Genomic DNA, 19,894 nt, shown 5'->3' with positions numbered 1-19,894 from the left:
TGATTAGAAGTACTGTTTTATTTATATGCCATAGTGTAACACTTAAAGATACGTCAAAAGTACACTGAATCCATGGATAACATTACGCTCTATACTTCGCCTCCGTACAAAAGCATCCTCCCGTCTTCATTATTATCAATAGCCATCCTTCTTTCCTTTCTCATCTTACAAACGTTATCACTACCGTACAATACCTTCTTCTACACATCGAATAAATAATTACTACAGCCAAATTTATTAGAACAAGTACAGATGAATCGCATTTAAGTAGATATCTTACGAATTTTCTTCCCTTAATATTCGGACCTGGTCGCCAGACAGAAACGATTCATTGCGCAAGTACGAGGTCTGTTCGAAAAATTCCTGAACTTTCGTAATTGCGTATGAACGGAGTGTCGTAATGAAGTACGGTGGCCTTCCTGCAGAGATCTTGACAAGTAATCTCCCTTAGTCGTGTAATTTTATTATGTTTAGTCATCGCTTCGCGCTGTTTTTGAGTGCAACTTTGTCGTAAAAGAACTTGAAAAATCCTTGACCGAGTCTCATCAAATGACGAAACAAGTTTACGATGATCACTGAACGCACGATTTCATAAAATTGTTTCATCATTTAATGATATTCAGTAAAGGATTTGCCAAGTTTTATGCAAAATTTTACGTCGATACGCCGCTCGTGAAAGTCAGCCATTTCAAAAATCACAAAACACACACACACACGACAAGGTTGTACTCGAAGCAACGTGGAACGACTAAACATAATAAAATTATGCGGCTAAGAAAGGTTACTCGTCAAAATCTCTGCTACGCAGGGCTAACAACAACTCCGCTAACTACACTCCGTTCACGCAATTACAAAAATTCGGGAATTTTTTGAACAGACTTCGTATTTCATGCTTTTCGTATTCTAGCATGATCCGTTGACTATGAATCGCAAAAATAGAGATGCGAGATTTCGAACAATTTCGATCGAGCTCACAATTCTCATGGATTCATATATAGATTGACGTTTCACACTTAGATACGAGTGAACATCGTTTTACTTTCTAAAGTAGTTCAACGGAAATCGTGCGACATATATTTATTCCATGATTATTAAATTTCTAAAGCGTTCTAAACGAACGTTATTTGTACGAGAAGAACCGTACAATCACGTATAGCGAAACGCACAATTCACTTTTAGGTAAATCAAAGAATTTGTTCAACTAGTCAATTGTTAAAGAAAAATTTCTGTCACGGTACTTTCAACTCATGAAAATTTATCAAATGTAGGATAACGCTTAAAGAAGTTTTCTTGATCGAACACCAAGCATTAATTACGTATTTCATTACAAGCTCTTTTTCTCCTTTTCGCAAAAAAGCACGTTACAACAAAAAATAGAATAGAGTTTACAACTCTTTCTGCATTATCTTATTAGTTATGATTATTAGAACATACATGTCAAATGTCAAACACAATATTTACCTATCAATCGTTTGAGCAAAACAAACGATCGCTAGAAAAGGAAAGAGCAACGATTAAAAACTATTTTTTTTAGAGAGCTGATTTCACGGGAAGTTATTCGCGAATAAGTCTCTCAATGTGCACTTATAAAAAAAAAATAGATATATAGTTATATATATAGTATATAGTATATAGTATAGATCAGTGCTGCCCAACCTTTTATACATGCAAGCTACTTTTTTTGTTTTAATAGAGCGACCTCGCGATCTACTCATGTACAGAAAAAAAAATATAATATTAAATATAAAATTAGAATGTGATTTCATGATTTATTAAACATATCATTAGAGACAAATAAAGTGTCAAAATATAAAGAGATTAAAAGAAACAAAACAAATATTAAAATTAGAAACATAAATTTTATAATAAAATCAAATAAAGAAAAATCAAAATGTGAAAAGGATCTATCAAAATATCGCAATCCGATAAATCGCAACCAACTGGTTGGGCATCCCTGATATAGATATATAAGAACCAAATCAATCGCTATCGCTGACACCGATAATCTAATACTTCGTTACTTGCTTAGATTCTTAAATGTGCGCGCATTTATTCGGCGCAAGTGTTCCTATCTAGAGTGAAAGGATGCAAGTCTCTAACAAATATGCTTACAGGTAATAGATTATATCATAGATTAAAAAGTTATTCTTTAAAAAAATATGGCGACAGTACGTAAAATTCGCAAGATCGAGCAAACCTGCTACGAGCACCTCGTGCAGCAACTAACGCTCGCGAAATTGTCGAATCTCTAAGATCTTGTACCTTAAAAACCTTATGTCAACGATCGAATATGGAAATTCTCCAGCGAGACGTGCGGACATTAATATTCAAAGTACGAGATGTGCAGTACGTCACATTAAAGTTTATCAAATAAACACAAAGTTTTAAATCCTTAAATTACTAATTAAATATAAAATTAATTTCCCCTTCCTTTCCTTTCTTTTCAACTCCTCAAACGCTTTATAAATAAAAAATAACATTGCTGCGTTTCGAAATAAAAATTGTTTCATCAAGACGGATAATTATAATGTATCAGCAGTTTTGCTAATTGCTTAAAATTTTCAGTAAAAAAATCCACGCGACTTTTTCCAGGATTTTATTTTAACAATTAATTTTTCCGTTTCAAAAGATCATGAATTGACTCTCAGGTTAGATGTTGCAAAATTCCGTGAAATCTCCTTTCGTTTTCACCCATGTTACATGCACAAAATTACTACGATGCACTTATATATAATGTATGCCATTTGCGTTGACCACTATGTTATTACTTTGCAATTCTGAGTTTTACAGACAGGCTATCGCGGACTTCATATAATCAAGAACAGCGAATTTACATATGAATGAATATCATTCGATGGATGAATAGAACAATAGCGTTCTCATTCATGAATAGTTTCCTCTGTTCTGTGATATAGAACGTCCCATCATACAATTCAATTTATTTTGCCAAATAGTTTAAAATAACATAATTGCACTTCAATCGTGTTTCGTCATCTGCAGACGTCAAATAAAACAAACTTAAAATTGTGGCTTGCCGCAATAAATGTCAGGATGCCGAAAATTATAGGATATCTTTGTATTGCTATCCCGAACTGCCGCTTGATACTAGAAGACTACCGTCTTCATACAAACAATTTTTTCACGCGAGTGAAAAAAAACGAGATGTGTAATAATCATATATGCATTGTCGTATAACATCTTGCAATGGTTAATTAAGGATCAATCGTTAAAATGAGCCGTATTTATGACATCCGTGAGAACTTTCTTTCCTCGCGAGTCAAAAATTCGTAAGATGGGAGCGGAATTGTATTTTTATATACAGAGTGTCTGGAAGAGATTACGAAACTTTTCGTGAGTGCAATAAACTGAATAGAAAAGTTCTTTAACGTTTTGCAATTTTCACAATAATTATTGAGATAGCAATTAAAAAAGATTGGCAAATGCGCGCGCGTTTCGCAAGCGCATAGGATGTGCGCTTTAGGCGTGACAGCGACGAGTGTCGCACGGCAACGAAACGTTTGATTACTCGGCGAAGACAGAAGTTTTGTCACAGAATACGTGATTAACACGTAAGTAACGAGCGGATAGAAGCTTTACTTTTCGTTGCCGTACGACACTCACCGCTGGCATGCCTAAAACATACATCTCATAGTCTTGTCGCGCAAATCGCACGCTCAATTCTTCTTTCCAATTATTATCTCAATAATTATTGCAAAAATTGCAAAACGTTTCGTAATTTCTCTCAGATATTCTGTACAAGAAGGTCTCCCAAAAAGGAAATGTTTGAAAAACGTTTTTCACCCAAAATGATGGAGATATGCGACAGTAAAATAATAACGTACTATATGTAACTGTAGCGAATTAATTCTAACTAAATCCCTAATCTTATTAAACGAGAAACAACAGTACCATTAAAAGAAACAGTATTCCGAATCATTTATATATGTGCAAACGAAAAGAAAAGTTATAAAATATATTCTCAAGCAAAATTTTATGTTCATGAGAGCGCAGTTGACATGTAAATTAATTTCTGTTACAAATTGAGCGAGATGATGATAAATTCGATGCAGCACGGCGCGCATACTCATTACTGAAACGCAAATTTATTTGCAGAAACAAACCATTATGAGTCTATGGTAATATCCAATCAGAGTATACATCAAATTGTTGTTTGGAACATGTTTCGCACGATGCAAAAGGGCCAAGGGGAATCGCCGTGAAAAGAAAGCAAGCAGAGGAGAATGAGACCGCATCGAAGGGACAGTTTTTCGGTGTTCTTATTTGTAAATTAATTTACCGTGAGCTGGAATGACCAGTTTTTGAGCAGCTGTTATTGCAGCGGCTGACACTGCATCCGCCAATTTCGCGATTATGCGCGCGGATGTGCACCGCGTATGGAAAGTTTTAATCATCAGAGAAACAATATTTTAAAGGGCTCATAATTTGTCAAACACGACGTGCACAAATTATTGCGCATTATTTATATTAAATTTATTTCTCTTTTATGTTAATATATTACGTAATATATCATATTAATTGCTATGATGACACTTAATTTTGTCATACTAATTGCAAGTAAAAAAAGATGTCACGAATTCTAGAATATCGGACAACCGATTTTCTAAATATAATTTAGAAAAAGATACTTAAATTTAAAAAATTTGCTGCTTTGTATATGTCTTTGAATAACAGAGAAAAAAAAGATTTTACCACAACATCAATCATGGACAATCTTAAACTTTAATTAACAATTAATAAAATCGAATACCTTACCTTACCTTACCGTATCTGCATGTCTCGCACCGTCCAGTAACATTTAGTAATATGTGAATTGATAAACAGCGTTTGCAGTACTCAATGTGTACGTAGTATATGTTTAAAGCGGAAAAATATCAAACACAGGCCGTTGATTAATTCGGCCAGTATCCTGTTCAAGTGCGCGGCCATCGTCGTCATTGCTGCCACCGCCGCCGTCGCCGCCGCCGCCGCCGCCGCCGCCGTCGGCGCCGCCGTCGCCGCCACCGGTGATATCCGGTTTTCCATATAAAATTGGCCACACGCGTTGTCGAAGGGAAGGCGGATAAAAACCGTCGTTCCCAATCGAATGCATTTTTTTAGTGACTGGCTTGACGCCTGTCGCGCTCATAATTGCCCGCAGCGGGGTCGACGTGCTTGCCGTTTTATCTCGCTATTGCATTCTCGCTCCGAAGTTAAAATGGGCGGACACGCGAGGAGAACATGGCAATGGTCTTGCCAAACGAGAAACAGCTCTCGAAGAGAGTCAGAAGCGCAACGGCGCCATGTCGCGATTTCACGTCCTCCAGAATCCTGCTTGACGGAACTCGCCTTGCGGGAACTGCCTCGCCGTACGTAATCAGCCTCCACCGACTTCATTTCGTCCGAAATGCAAGTCCGCGAGCGGCGCTCAAATATAATCCCGACGACGTGTCTCGAAGAAGCGCGAGACCACGCCGTTTGACAAATAAGCAGAGCGGACTGTTTTGCTCGATGAATGTCGATCTTGCTAGTTCGCGTGACAGTCTGCGTTCGACTTATCGCCGAGGAGAATCAAGGTGTCTTATTGTTAGCACGTGTTCATCGGAACGCGTCGATTCTTTGTGGAGAATTGTTGCGAAATTCTTTGTTGAGGAATAACCATCTGTTCGAAAATTTCTCCTTCGTCGGAGTTTTTGTCTTCCCACGAAGGATCGAGGACTAAAAGTAAAGGACGGAAAGCGCGTCTGGGAACTTCTTGCGAAACGCGACCTTTTTTTTTTTTGATTTTTTTTTCCCAAGAAGAATCGATTCTCGATTGGCTAGAATTTGCTCGGTTCACCGGATACGTAGCAACGTTTTACCGTATCTCGCGAAGCGATGTCCGAAACGGGCGGCATCCAGAAACATGGCGAAAAAATCGACAATCAGGTGCGCCACTCGTTTCGACAGGTGTTCGCTTCGGAGGCAATGCAATTTTCTTTGGATTCGACACGTTTTCCTCGTCGTTTTACTTCACTGATCGTCAGCACTCGATCTGAAAGCAGAAGCGAAAAAACGTTCGATTAGTATGATATAAAAAGCTGCATCGAGCCGCGCGCATTGTTGTGATGGTCATTCACGACGCTTAAAAGATCGTATTTCACGCTGTGTACAAAATTCGCTAATATAATAATAAAAAAATATTCCCGATTCTAGTTTTTACTCACTAAAATATAATTACATTTTTCTCTTCCTTTGATTAAATCATTAAAAATATCGTATTAATAATAAATAATGAGAGCACGACATACCCGAAGATAATCCTTCCTTATTTAAAAAAAATGTTTTTTTTAAATTATTCATTTGCTCGGACATGTCATCTTTATTTATTTATTATTAATAAGACAGCGATATAATTGTATTAAATACACGGCAATAGTAATTGTCATGCATCGCGATCGTATTTCCGACATGCAATTACGATAACGTAAACAAATTGGCATTGTCTTATGCAATACGCCTTACGCAATGTATTACGTCATTTGGTATGCATTTCTGCGATACCAAATTTCCAAGATTTCAGAGAACGTGAAGTGATGTGATTTACGTGAAAAAATAATGAAATTGATGCGATATAATTCAGACGTATACGTATTACACTTGAACGTATAATCTGCGTCATTCTTTTTTTTTCATTGAATAATTTTCTATCAAAAAAATATAACACTGGATTATTATATATGTCATTAGTTTTGTCAGTCTATCACTACTGCAGTCACTTTGTAATTGTCATCGATTATCTATGATAAGAAACAAGTGTGCGCTTTATAACAACTACTTGCCGCAGCAGTTACGATTACGCAATGATGCTAAGCATCGCGTTATTTTATTGTTGCCCTCATATCGACGTGAACGCATCAAGCGGTGTGACAGAAACACGACGTTAGATCCGATTACGTTCAAGAATGCTACGCATCATTTATCGACATCATCAGAAACGTCACTTGTTTGCACTGTCATCGTGCGATAACGGCAAAGATATTTCGCTGTTCAATTAATAGAATAATAAGAATTTTTAACGTCATTGCCATCCAAGCGTTTAATAAAACGGATGGAATCCAACATAAATCACGGGTACGTTAATGTAAAGGAAAGTCCAGTTGTTACTGAATACCGGAAACCGCAGACTGGGAAACGCAGCCAAAGAGAAGTTAACGACCGACGTGTCGACTTATCCGGCGGATATTAAATCTGGTAGCGGGACGTTTCTCATTCGAGAAGTTTTCTCGGTGAGGCGACCTCGGCCAGAGGAAATTTACCGCGATGCTTTAAGAACGTCAGATCGCGAACACCGAGAGGAAGGAGGCGGACAAGCGGTACACGTTCTCCGCCACGAAATCCACTACGGAAGAACGGCGAGAGAAAAGAGAAGGAGCGAGAGTGAGAGACAGAAAGAGAGGAAAGGGATAAGAAAGAGAAGGGGATGCGAAGTGGTAAGGGGTAAGAGGAGATAGCGGCGGGGTCGCAGAGGGAGTATATTATGTTCGCTAAAGCAATGTTACCAACTTGAGAACTGGCGAACTAGCTGACAGTAAAATCCATTTTATGTCTCCCTCGTAAAGCCAGTCAAATGAAACCTGGACTTAGTTTTCATACGTGCAGCCACTGCCGGGCCCGGTTTCCTGTGTACCGCGACGAAGGATTGCAATAGACTTTTTCGTCAGTCTAGACACATTGGTTCCTTGACCGGATATATCTATTGGGTCAGCTCTTGCGAGCTTGTTGAAGTCTCGTTCGCAGCTACCCGACGACAAGATCACGTTTCTCTATGTTTCAATCACTATCATTTCTAAAATCGCTGCGAATTATACGTACATAGAAAAATATCCAAAGGATCACTCCAACCCGAAAACTTGGATTTAAGTCAATTGTAAAAATAAAGCGTTCGAGAATTATTTAATTATGTAAACCGATTAAAATATAATAACAAATGAAATATTATGTTGTATTGACAACAATAGTCATACAATTATTTTTTGTCCAGAGCTTTGCTCTTCATATATCTTAAATAAAAGATTTAAAAAAAATAAATAAAGATATAAAATTAAGAGTACAAAAAGAAATCAATGGAAACAGAATGTTAATTGCAAGATTAAAAACATGATACATATTTCGATTAAGACTTCTATTTTATCTGAGATACGAAACAGTAACTTGTAAACAAAGAGCGATGCAAGACAGACACTAAAAAGCTTGACCAAGCAAAACATCGTTCGGTACTAAACTCAGTCGCGTCGTAAAACACGTCCCGCAGTAGACATACGTCTCGAAAGCGTAGTGGCAATAAAGGCCCAATCCGCATCTTCGGACGATCCACTTTGAAAGAATCTTTCGTAGACGTCACGATCTCAGAACCGTTTAATCGGTTCCTTTGTTTATCGATACTGCAATATCGTATCTAGAAATGTCATCGATAAGAATCAATCGTGTTTCGATTTGAAAACGCACAAGAAGACAAAAATAAAGAAGAAGTAAGAAGAGTTCGATGCAAAACTGACACGCATTTGTTATCACGACGCGATAAAAATGATCAAATCTTAAATCGTTGAAGTATTAAATGATAAATATAAATGTAACAGTCAAGAAATTATCAATTATTTCAAAGACAAAATACATCCGACAAATAAATCCAACAGAAAGAAACGTCATTAAGGAAAATTAAATTCATTGTTGTGCGTGCGACGATCATGCGTTGTCGTCCATCAATGTTACACGTCACATCAATTTAACCGGCCGGCGAAGCTCGGAATATTATTTCCACTCGTAAAGCGATCCCTCTAACGATCGACGGTTACTTTGATGCTGTTTTCAGGGGAGATGGTGAAGCTGGTGTTATGCTCGTCCCGGTCGTTTCGCACACATAGATCTCTCTCTCCTCACCCCTTCTTCGTTTCTCGCTCTCGCAAAACCGCGCCGCAATATACGATTCGTTTCGTTTTCACGAGGCTCTAACCGGCCGCGTTGCACCGGTCTTTTTACGAGCGACAGGTTCGCTCGAGAGCGCCAGCCACTTTGTTAAGTACACGTATCTATAACGGCGCATTACGATGTGCGGCAAGATCTACTTGCGTTAAGAGTGCACGAGAACCTTCGAGAACCTTGGACGACCGATTGCGAATCACGACGACGCGCGAACCAATAGTCGCTGCGAGCGACGTGAATTTATTGAGCACGAGAGAAAAAGAGGAAACATTCGTCTCCGCCACGCTCTTGCCGCTTCTTTTTTCTTCACACCTTTTTCATACTCGTCGGGACACGATGAATCGTAAATAGTTGAATACATTTTTTCGCGTATCGCTAAAGTGGCATTTTGCGCTTGTTTAGTATGCCGATATTACACGATTATGCATTCTCTCAAAAACTATAATATCGTGCATCTTATTGTACGTTGTCGCCGTTTCTCGGAAAAGAAGAAACGTATCAATATGCATAATTGCACGAGCAAAGACGATAAACATTTTAGTCTTGCGCCACGTATAAATTATAAATGTTACATATAAAATTGTGCGATAAATTAAAATCTCGTAAATTTAAAGCAGTTTCTCTACATTATAAATGATATATATGATAATAATAATCACAATAATAAAGATAATGATAAAATAATAACGGAAAGCAAAAGGATTAGCCGATAGCGCGCATCGATTTATGTTTCCATTCTTCCAAAGAGATTTTCTCCTCCTCCAAATTGGTTATAGAGCGCTTCAAAAAATGATTTACAGCTATGTCGCCCCATAATCTCTCTAACCACGTGATCTCCGCTATACCTGCTCATGCCTCGATCATCCGTTCCGGTTCAGTGCTATCCTCAGCAATTTCCCTTGCTGTAATGTCGCTAATTATGAACTCGTTTAAAGAGCTTCATTGAATATTAAAGCGTGAATTATCGGTTACCTTGTATTCATTAATGTTTCTCTTATGCGACGATAAATATTTTCGATTTAACAAAAAATTTGAAAACATTTGCATTTATTGATTATCGTCGCTAATTATAATAGAATTATACCGATTCGGAATTGCTTAAATGCCAAAAAAATTCTGTCGTATTTTTGATTGACGAAAAAAATAGGAAGGCATAAAAATTAGATTAGGAAGATACAATCTTTAATGCTAAGCGTCGGAGCAACCTAGGCGCTTTTAAGGAAGTTCGCTCGCATATTTTATCTTTTGTGCAAACGATTGATTATTAAACGATTTTCGTCAAAGATAGTAGCAATTTTGCAAAAAAAAAAACAAAAAAAATTTATGCAATGCACATATTTAAAGAGAAAAGCTTTTCTCGATAGAATGTCTCTTATAGCAGATAATCTGGGCAGATTCCAAAATGAGCAGCGACTGCTCGAAAAGTCGTAAACGAAGTCTAAGGAGAAGGAGACACATTCAGACAGACGCAGCTAAAATGGAAACGGCCGCGGCGGTTACGAACAGCGGTGGATAGAGGTTTATCGCTTAGCAGTAAGTGCTTCGCGGATTTTCACACCTACATCTGCGCGTTGCCATCCTTGACGGGGATGCAGGGTAGGCGAGAAAGGAAGATCGTAAAAATCAGTGTGAACACTTGAAACAATATCTACTCTACTTCGAACGTAAGCAAACTCATCCGAATGTTGGCGAACAATCTTTTCTCCCTCAGCCTTTTCTCGCACTTTTCTTCAAAGCTTGTAATAGATTATTAGAAATTCGATTCTCCGATATTCAATCACTTGAAAGATCCTCCAAACGATTAATACTTTATTGTTATTCATTTAGTTGCAATTTTCTATTCTCTTCTAACATTAATTACACGCAGTTTATTTCCAATAAATTTCTGCAGGTAAATTTTCTCAAGCTCGCATTTAAATGCGCCTTGTTTGAATATATCAACAGCGGATCATTAAACACGGCTAGCGACAACAATCGGCATACTGAGTGTTGTTTGGGCAGACATATTTACCGCGTTTACCCGCGAACCTGCTTATTCTGCCGAGCCTCGCTTAACACATTTTAAGTAACAATGTGTCAATTTGTTAGTTAAATATTATCGCGCATGAGAGAGTTAAGCGCAGTATTTATTCGGTTTAAAGCGGACATTTCCACATCTACCAAAACAATTTTGAGAAAAAATTAGAAACAGCCAGAATAATTCGCTTGTTTGCGAACACGGATATATCCCGTCCGTTGCGCAAAGAATTTTTTCATCAATCGCGAGCAAATAGGTAGGAGGCGCAGTCGCCTTCATTAATGAGACACATCCTGAGTGGACCCCGGTGGCTTCTCTAGCTTACCACGAGGTAAGGTACGTCGTATTTCATAGAAGCCCGGCTGTATTTTCGCGCGTATGACTTTAACTGTCGATGCGAACTTCGCTTGTATTTCTTCTCTAAGTTTTACTGGCGCTACGTCGAACGCTCCGAGCCGTAAACGTCAGTCCCCGCTAAAGTCTCGCATGCCGGGTTGCCAGGTTCCTTCTTCAGCCTCTTAGCCGTCGCCTCCTCCTTCTTTTCCTTTTCTCCGGCTCTTTTCGCCCTTCCCTTATGCCTTCGAGCAGCCGATGTCTTCGGCAAGCACCATGTGAACTTGTCCGATGATCCCCTAGCCGCTGGCACGGCCGCTGAAGGACGTCACTCTTGACGAGTACACCGACGAGGAAATCTATGCGAGGAGCCTACGTAAAAAGCCAACCTCGCTCCTCACTCTTCGATAATTCTCCGAGAAATAAAACTTTGGATATGAAATTACACGACGTGAATATAATGTCGGTCACCTGTCGCCTTGCGCCTTTCTACATCGCGCTAAACTAGAAATATCGATACTGCCGGCAAATTGTGTATGATTTCGCTAATGATTAGCAATAGCATACTGAGAGTAGCTTTCTTGGCAAAACGAAAGCTTCATAGTAAGAATTTGCAATCGCTTATTGGCAGCTACTACTCTATTTGATAAAAAAAATCGATGCACTTTGGTAAATTTTAGTTCTAGATCCGTGACTTTTGTTTTACGAAATATTAGTTTGCAACATTTAAGACACAGATTTTCTTAAATCGTTCTTTTCATATCGTTATCATTTGTAATATCTTTACTTCCTCATTAATATAAAACATACAAAGTTTCACAGGGTAGATAAAGGCTTGCTTTCTTTGATAAACAGTGTATCAATCGCTACATAAATTCCCGTGAACGAAATTTATCATTGTAAGTAGAGAAAATTCGCTGGAAATATTGAGGGGAAACATTTGAAATGATCATTCCAAATTATAATATTTTTGCGCGTTTAATAATTGTTGAAGTTTCTGGAAATAGAGACAATTCATTTTTTTGATAAAGTATCTATAAAGGTAAGATTTTAGGATCGACCGGAAGACGTCGATGCTTTATATCGTCCCGGGACTTCATTAAGGATGCAATATGGCAGACCTTTTGCCAGACGAAGCGAAAGGAGCGCGGGACGTGCGCGCCAGCGCGCAGTCGGTCGCTTTTAAAAAAGTTACGACGAGGTTTATGAGGGTTTAATTGTAGCTCGCGACTGTGGTTAGAAAGTAGTAAAACTCCTTTTGCTAGTGTAGCCGGGCCAGTTACGCTGCTTAACGTTCTCCAGTTCTTGGTTTACGTACAAGGCTGCACGATGATGATGAGAAAGAAGAAATGATATTGGCGGCGACTTATGCACTTCGTTGCTAATTATTGCTTTGTCTCTAGAAATCATGTCCTCAAAGAATAAGGCCGACAGTCGCCATCAAGGTCAAAAATATTGTCTCGGAGTAAATTAGCCGAATCAATTATTAAGTAAGTCCTCGTAATTTCAGCAAGATTATGGCGTCGGTACAATATCAAAAATGAGAAAACTGTGCATGTCAAGTACTTGTACGTTATAAATATTTGTTGTAAAAGAGAGAAACAAAAAGAACATTATATGATGCATAGTTTACATATAAAATATTTTTTATATTCACATAACGTTTACTTATTCATTTGTGATAGTATATATTTAGTACAATAGATATATATATTTTATACAATATAGATGTTTCGATTGTTCATATTCATGAATAGAAATCTGATACGAATTATCAGAGCATGTATATTCTTAACATCAAAATCAAATTGTGAAATGTGCACTCAGCGCATAATGAAATTATAACTTGCTTATATTCGTAACGACGTGTCTTGCAGACCATGACACAAACGTCGTTTTCCCTAACATATTTTCCCTAACATATTTCCGAACGTATTTCTAGTGAATTTTTTCTTAGCGATAAATTTTATTTACAGGAATTTATATATTGTTTATCAAAACAGTCGACACACCATAAGCCCTGCATACTCCATAAAACTTTCTTTATACTGTATATGCTTATGAAGAAATAAAAAAATGATAATAATATTACAGTACACAAGAATCATTTATTTAAAAAAATCTGTGTCTTAAATATTACAGACTAATATTTCGTAAAGCCAAAAGTTGCGAAAAGTTTAAAACATTAACAACAATATGATTATAGGAAAAAATTATCAGTAACGCGACACAATCACATCCACGAGTACGATCGATTTTAGCTGTAAAAGGCAATTTTTATCCTGCATTATTATTTACAAACATACCAAAGATAGATCTGCGAATTCTAGTAAAATCATTCGACATTTCGTGAGGTTATACTTCGCTAGTGTCTGTCACATAACTCTGATAGTTTACGGCGCCCTGAGCGAAATAAGCAAGGAAGACTAGGGTGCGCCTTACTTATGACTTTGCGATGACGGAGAAAGGGAGACGTGAAAGAGGCCAGAAAGAAGAACAAGAAGGTAGTGACGAGGTAGGAGGAGGTAGCGTAGAGAAAGAGAAAAAAAATCCACCGAGCTGTAAAGCGAACCGCGTTTACGAGCGTCGTTACGACCGCTCTGAGCGATCTGTCCGATTACATTGATGCTGCTTAACTACAAAAGTGGGACTAATCTCTGCCGACGATTCGCCGAACGCTCGCTCGACTATTAGGAGCAATCGCGAATTCTCGCCCTCGCAAATATGCGACATTAAATCGACGACAGTCGATTTTTTTTTACATCGGCCAAGAGTCATCACGCGTTCTTAACGTAGTTGGCTCTAATGAGTTCGCCACACGCAACGATGCTTCCGAGAATACTTCGCTGAATCAGTTTGCGATACAAAGAGGAAACATTAATTAAATATCGTTTATTTCACGCATAATATGCTGCATAAATATATTTAAAAAAAAAAAGAAAGAAGAAAAATTGCCAGATGTCGAAAAAAATCAGCATTGTATCAGCATTATTGATGAAACAGCGCGAAATGACACACGGATCGTGCAATTTACACTCCGGGAACATATGGTGGCCCACAGAAATGTCATCTGCACCAATGTTCGTCGTGGTTTTCGGCCAGTATCGCTTATCGTTCAAATTGAATTGAAGAAAAAAGACGATGCAAAGTGCCAACTGCGAAGTGCCGCATCGCCGGATTCCACCGCTCGCTCACTCGCTTCACGGTCGGCGCGCTAACCGCGCATCCAACGAGGGAGATCGACTCATTTTGAACAACCCTAATCACTGGCTGCGAGCACACGCACACACACGCACACACACATTCAGTATTCGAGATAGCCGACAATCCTCGCCGACGTTTTAATTACCGCTTCCATTTTCATATCTCGCGTATCGCCGCGCGCCCTTTAGTAAACCCCGCAATTTTTGTTTTCTTTAATCCTTTTACGACCGTCCATTGCGCCGTGATGTTGATGCCTTCTCGATTTCCAACGACGTTGGAATTTTGCGATGCACACCTTCATAAATAAGCCTTTAGCAATGGGAGTTGATATCCTCTCGAATGGGATAATATTACGTGATAAAAGCGACCGGTTTGTCGTGCGGATTTTTTTCCGATTTTAAGCGTTTAAGCGCATTCATATTTCCAAGATCTTCTCGTCGACATCAATATTAATTCCAAAATATCAACAAGATTGAGATGTTTGCGTACAGGAAGGGTTCGGTGAAACTACATTTCGATACGTTGCGATGAGGATGTTGCGGTTTGGGGAAACACGTCACACGTCACACGTCACACGTCACTAAGCTGAATATATGTATTATTACGAAGCTTTATGTCCATTTCCTCTTAATTTACATGTATGCGTGCAAATTAGAATTATCAATACTCAATTAAATTAAATTTTAAAATTTTATTGTATTGTTTAACAATATATGCGCGTACATCTATTTAGAGTTTTATTTAGATGTATGCGCCAACCACAAAATACGAATATTCTTATAACGTATCGTGGTTCAATTAGAGAATTAATCGAGATTTGTCGTGATCTCTTTGGAATGCCAGGGAATGTATGAGAGAGAATTAAATGTAAATACCACAGAGAGCTTATCTTCGAAACAGCGCGCGTAATCCCTGATATCCGGATTGGCGTCAGGTTTGAGTCTCGTTTTCTCATAAACGGCAACGGCTATTTCTTTTAAATCGTCTAACGAGAACGATAACCGACTATTCTGAACAAAGATGACGCAAGAGACTCGTAAACTCGATTCTTTATAGTGTTGTCATCGTTAAAGCCGAGGAGACTCATATCTTTAAGCTTTTACACGTGTTATACGCTGGATAAAACCAATCGCAAATTCGATATTCATAAAAAATTTTTCATAAAGAATGTAATACAATAATTATCATATTGTTCTTTGTTCTGCGCAATATAGTTCGATACGATTACCATTGATACTAATTACAATTCTTATATTTGTTCGCTTATCGTTTTACGTACATTTATAGCAAATATATTTCATGAAAGATACGATAAATTGACGAATTTTATCTCTGATAATGTTACACAACGATTATATCAATATTGCAAATAAAAATCTATCTCTCTTAATAATTACAGAAGTCGGTAACGTTAACAGGAGCAAAAACAATCAAGCGATAAAAGAAGAATATAGACGCGGAAACGAGAGAAATCGACGGAAGGATGAGTAGCCGTTTGCCGGTCTAAACGCTGCAGTCCGCTCGGCATTCGGAAAAAAGGCTATTTTATAGCTTAGAATCCGTTTTATGCGCGCCGTATTTGCGATTACGACCTGGGTTCTCAACGATGCAAACAAAGAGAGAAGCATCGGGAATAACGGCGACCGCGATTTATGTTCCAACTCGAGAATTAATCTTTTTCCCACCTAGCGCTTGTATCAAATTTGATTTCAACAGCCGCGCTGCGTGTTACAGTCAGATAACATCGCGAGATATATTACTAATTTCTGTATACTCATGCATAAATATTCGATACACCTAATATAATTCACATGCATATTTTTTCAAAAAAAAAATTTTAAAAGATTCTTAAGAAGTAAATAGTAAATAATGAAATAAACTTACCAGTGATATCCAGCGGATGGTTCAGGATACATAGGCGTGCTCTCAGAACATATCTCAGTATCGTTCGGAGACGAACTTGTATTTTCAAGGCGCGGAGACGCACTTGTGTTGTCCAGGTGTGGAGATGCACTTGTATTGTCAGAGTGCGGTGATGTGATTGAATTCTCAGGATATGAAGGCTGAGCTGCCGATGTTAGCGAATTAAAGGGCCATGTTAAGGAGTTAATTGACCAAAGTTGCAATGGATTTTGCGAAGCGGTCCCCATACGATATATCGATTTCTCGTATGATATATTTCTCACACTCGGTGGCTGTAAGTAGCAGCATGCCTGATTCTCATATTGTATCATTTTCACCTGGGCGTTGTATAGTACTGTCAAAAAAAGAGAAAATAATCTTATTTATATTTGTTATTTATATTACTAGAATATAACATAACATTGCGCGCACTCTCTCTCTCTCTCTCTCTCTCTCTCTCTCTCTCTCTCTCTCTCTATTTAAGCCTTATGAATATAAAATATAATATTTAAAAAAAAATACAACTGATTAAAATAAAATTTAAAATTTACGTTCTATCATATTTAATTTAATGATCTTTACATTAATATTTAATATCTATGTAATTATCAGCAAATATTAATAATAAAAGAAATTAATTATTAAATTTACGTAAGAATTTAAAACATTTCTTTAGAATAATTAACTTTTTAATACCAGCCAATTAATATTCTAGACCATTTCATTGTTTAAAATAAGATTAATGCATCGCAGTAAAGTTCTGAACTTACCAAATGTTATGATATAAAATTCTAAGACATAAAAATAAATAAAATGTACATTAATGTTAAAATGTACATTTTACTCATTTTTTTACTTTAGAATTTTATATTATTCTTTTACAGGCCTAAAATTTTACTACAATGCATTGAAATCTTATATATTTTAAACAAAAAAGTGATCTAAAATTCTAGTATATAAGATTTTAATGCATCGCAGTAAAATTTTAGGCCTATTAAACGATGTAAGATTCTAAGACATAAAAATAAATGTACATTAATGTTAAAATGTAAATTCTTGTTTTGCGACAAAATTGTTAGAATTGAAAATTTTGCTCGATTTAAAACGGTCAGCCTATAATGTGTTTCTCACAAACCCACGTAAATGTAAATCCTCTTCAACGCACTATCAGACCAAAATGACCTATCGCACGGCTTCGCTCAACAGTTGCCGCTTTCATGCTTTCATTGCTTAATTAGAGGCATTTAATTTTAATTGTTACCACTCCCGTAGCCGGAGATAATGAATACTGCTCACTATCGAGCCCTCTCCCATCTTTGTTAAGCTTCCTCCGTGGCATAAGGCCACCAACTAGGAGCATTAAAGCGATTTAAATTAGTCACTCTCTTGATTGTCGGGATACGCCTCTGGCACCCATTGAAATGGACCAATTAATAGCGTCTTCGGTCAGGTATCATGTATAATTCATGATACTTCATTTTGGAAATTTTCATTTTGCGTGCTTGCAAAACATGCAAAATAAATATAAAATACGAATAAATATAAAATAATATTAATTTTTACGTAAATAATCAAGAGTTTCAAGTGTTTAATGTTTCATAGTTTATCGCTCGAAAAAAACATTTTCTCATCTTTTAATTCAAAACGCAAATTCGTATGGCATAAGTAGATATGACATAAGTTGCAGGTTAAATTACTTAAATATATATAATCGTAATAGATGCTTCAGCGTAAAATATAATACTCGAGCTTATAGCGATTTATGTGCATTTATAATGCATGAGATTTATTGCAAAATTTATTACACGTTAAAAAAAAAAGATGTGACAGTTTCAATTCGCGGAGCGATAGTACTTAAAGCTGATAATTGCCGGTTTAGCATGTCGCGAGCGACGTTGCTTGATTGCAGGGATGTACCCTTGCCAGTGCTTGATACTGATTTATAACGCATCTATCACATGTCATAACTTCAGAGGCCGCATCTGCATACCTATTTTACGTCCAGCTTCTCTCCAAGTCTGATGCTTCTCGATTTTCATCATAATATTTAAAAAAGCGTTTAAAAGTTTAACATAAAAGTTAACTTAAAAGTCTCATGAGACATTAATAATTCCGTCGAAATTACACGTTACGCTATTTATGGTGAATGTACTCAGTTGGTGCACTTATGATCGTTTTTGTGCTTTGTATATAAAATGATAATATTAAAAAAGTAAAATAATAATTAACAATATTTAATATCTCGTTTAAAGAAATAAAAACTATTGAGATCTTTATTTTTCCCAGAAAAGGAAGAGTGTGCGTACGAAAAACAATATTGCATATAAAAGCTGCATATAAAATGCGTATAATACAATACATATTTTGTCTATTCAGTTTCAATTTAGATCTACCGGCACGGCGGTCGCGCTCGGGACAACAATTTTCTTAGCGACAACATCTTGGTGTTTTGCGCTGACTGCACGTCCGAAACATTATCGGTCACTGCGATATTTATGCCGTGCACCGCAGGCAACCGGTGCGGTTATCAACAAACTGCGACTACGCCTGCAGAGAGCGTATTTTCAAGATTTATTATGAGTCTCAGTTTTCTCTACGTACGTTCACTCCCGTCAACGAAAGCCATGTTCGCCATAAGTGAGAAACTCTTCGAGATATGTGCAATTATCTTACACGCGCAAGGATGATAATCTGATATTACGCTGGTTTATAAAAGGCTTATTTATTACGAAGGTGAGAAATAAGAAACGTTAGATGCGATGATGAACTGCGTTTACGTGCTTCTTACCTCCGCAATTAATAACAGGATGATTATCAAGTGGGAAAATTATAAATGTTTAATTACCAAAAATGTAATTTCCTTTTTTTTTATATGAAAATTATGTTAACTTGCTTCTTTTAATTATCTAGATATTAAAGCTATTGCTTCTTTTATAAATATCTAGATATTAAAATTATGCATATTTCCAATAACTAAAAGTTTGAATCTAGAATCAGAATCATGCAATATAATATATAACAATGAATAGCATTTCTAATCGCAAGAAGTTATTTAATCGTAGATTTAATCGCAGAGTTTCCCGTAAAGGCAATTATTTAAAGTTATCAAAAAAAAATATTGATTATTTTTCGAGATTACATAGAAGATCGAAAAAGGCGCATGCAGACCACATTTCAAATGCGATTCATTCATGTGCGCTGTTCCATATGAAAATGATTTATTCTAGATATAGCCAAGATGTATTCAAACAACATAAAGAATATACGGGAACCAACTGTAAAAATACAGTTTGCCTCGTAAATTATATTCAACGGCTTAGCTAGCTTTGCGTATACGCTTGTTTCACCTGATCTTTCTTTCTGTGAAAGGTGTCTGCATTCGCGCGATTTTTTAATGCGACATTGGCGCAGACATAAAACAGAAATGTTATCTCCGCTTAAAGCGAGATATAAAAATTACCCATAAAAATAACAAAGCTT

At 37.0% G+C, this 19,894-nt stretch overlaps 1 protein-coding gene across 3 annotated transcripts in view; it reads right to left on the bottom strand.

Moving 5' to 3' along the window:
• The window catches only part of LOC105668737 (uncharacterized), a 105,395-nt gene continuing 85,501 nt past the window's right edge, over positions 1–19,894 (bottom strand). For all 3 annotated transcript variants that reach the window (XM_012361265.2, XM_067350996.1, XM_012361264.2), the window contains 2 exons: positions 16,397–16,769; positions 1–6,031 (listed from right to left, as the gene is read on the bottom strand). In XM_012361265.2, coding sequence (XP_012216688.1) covers position 6,031; positions 16,397–16,769 — 374 coding nt within the window. In that variant the 3' untranslated portion in view covers positions 1–6,030. The remainder of the gene's footprint in view (positions 6,032–16,396; positions 16,770–19,894) is intronic.

This window comes from Linepithema humile, chromosome 3, assembly GCF_040581485.1.
Source record: "Linepithema humile isolate Giens D197 chromosome 3, Lhum_UNIL_v1.0, whole genome shotgun sequence".
NCBI lineage: Eukaryota > Metazoa > Arthropoda > Insecta > Hymenoptera > Formicidae > Linepithema > Linepithema humile.
Note: the sequence above shows the minus strand (reverse complement) of the source record. Positions and strands in the feature narration are given on the sequence as shown.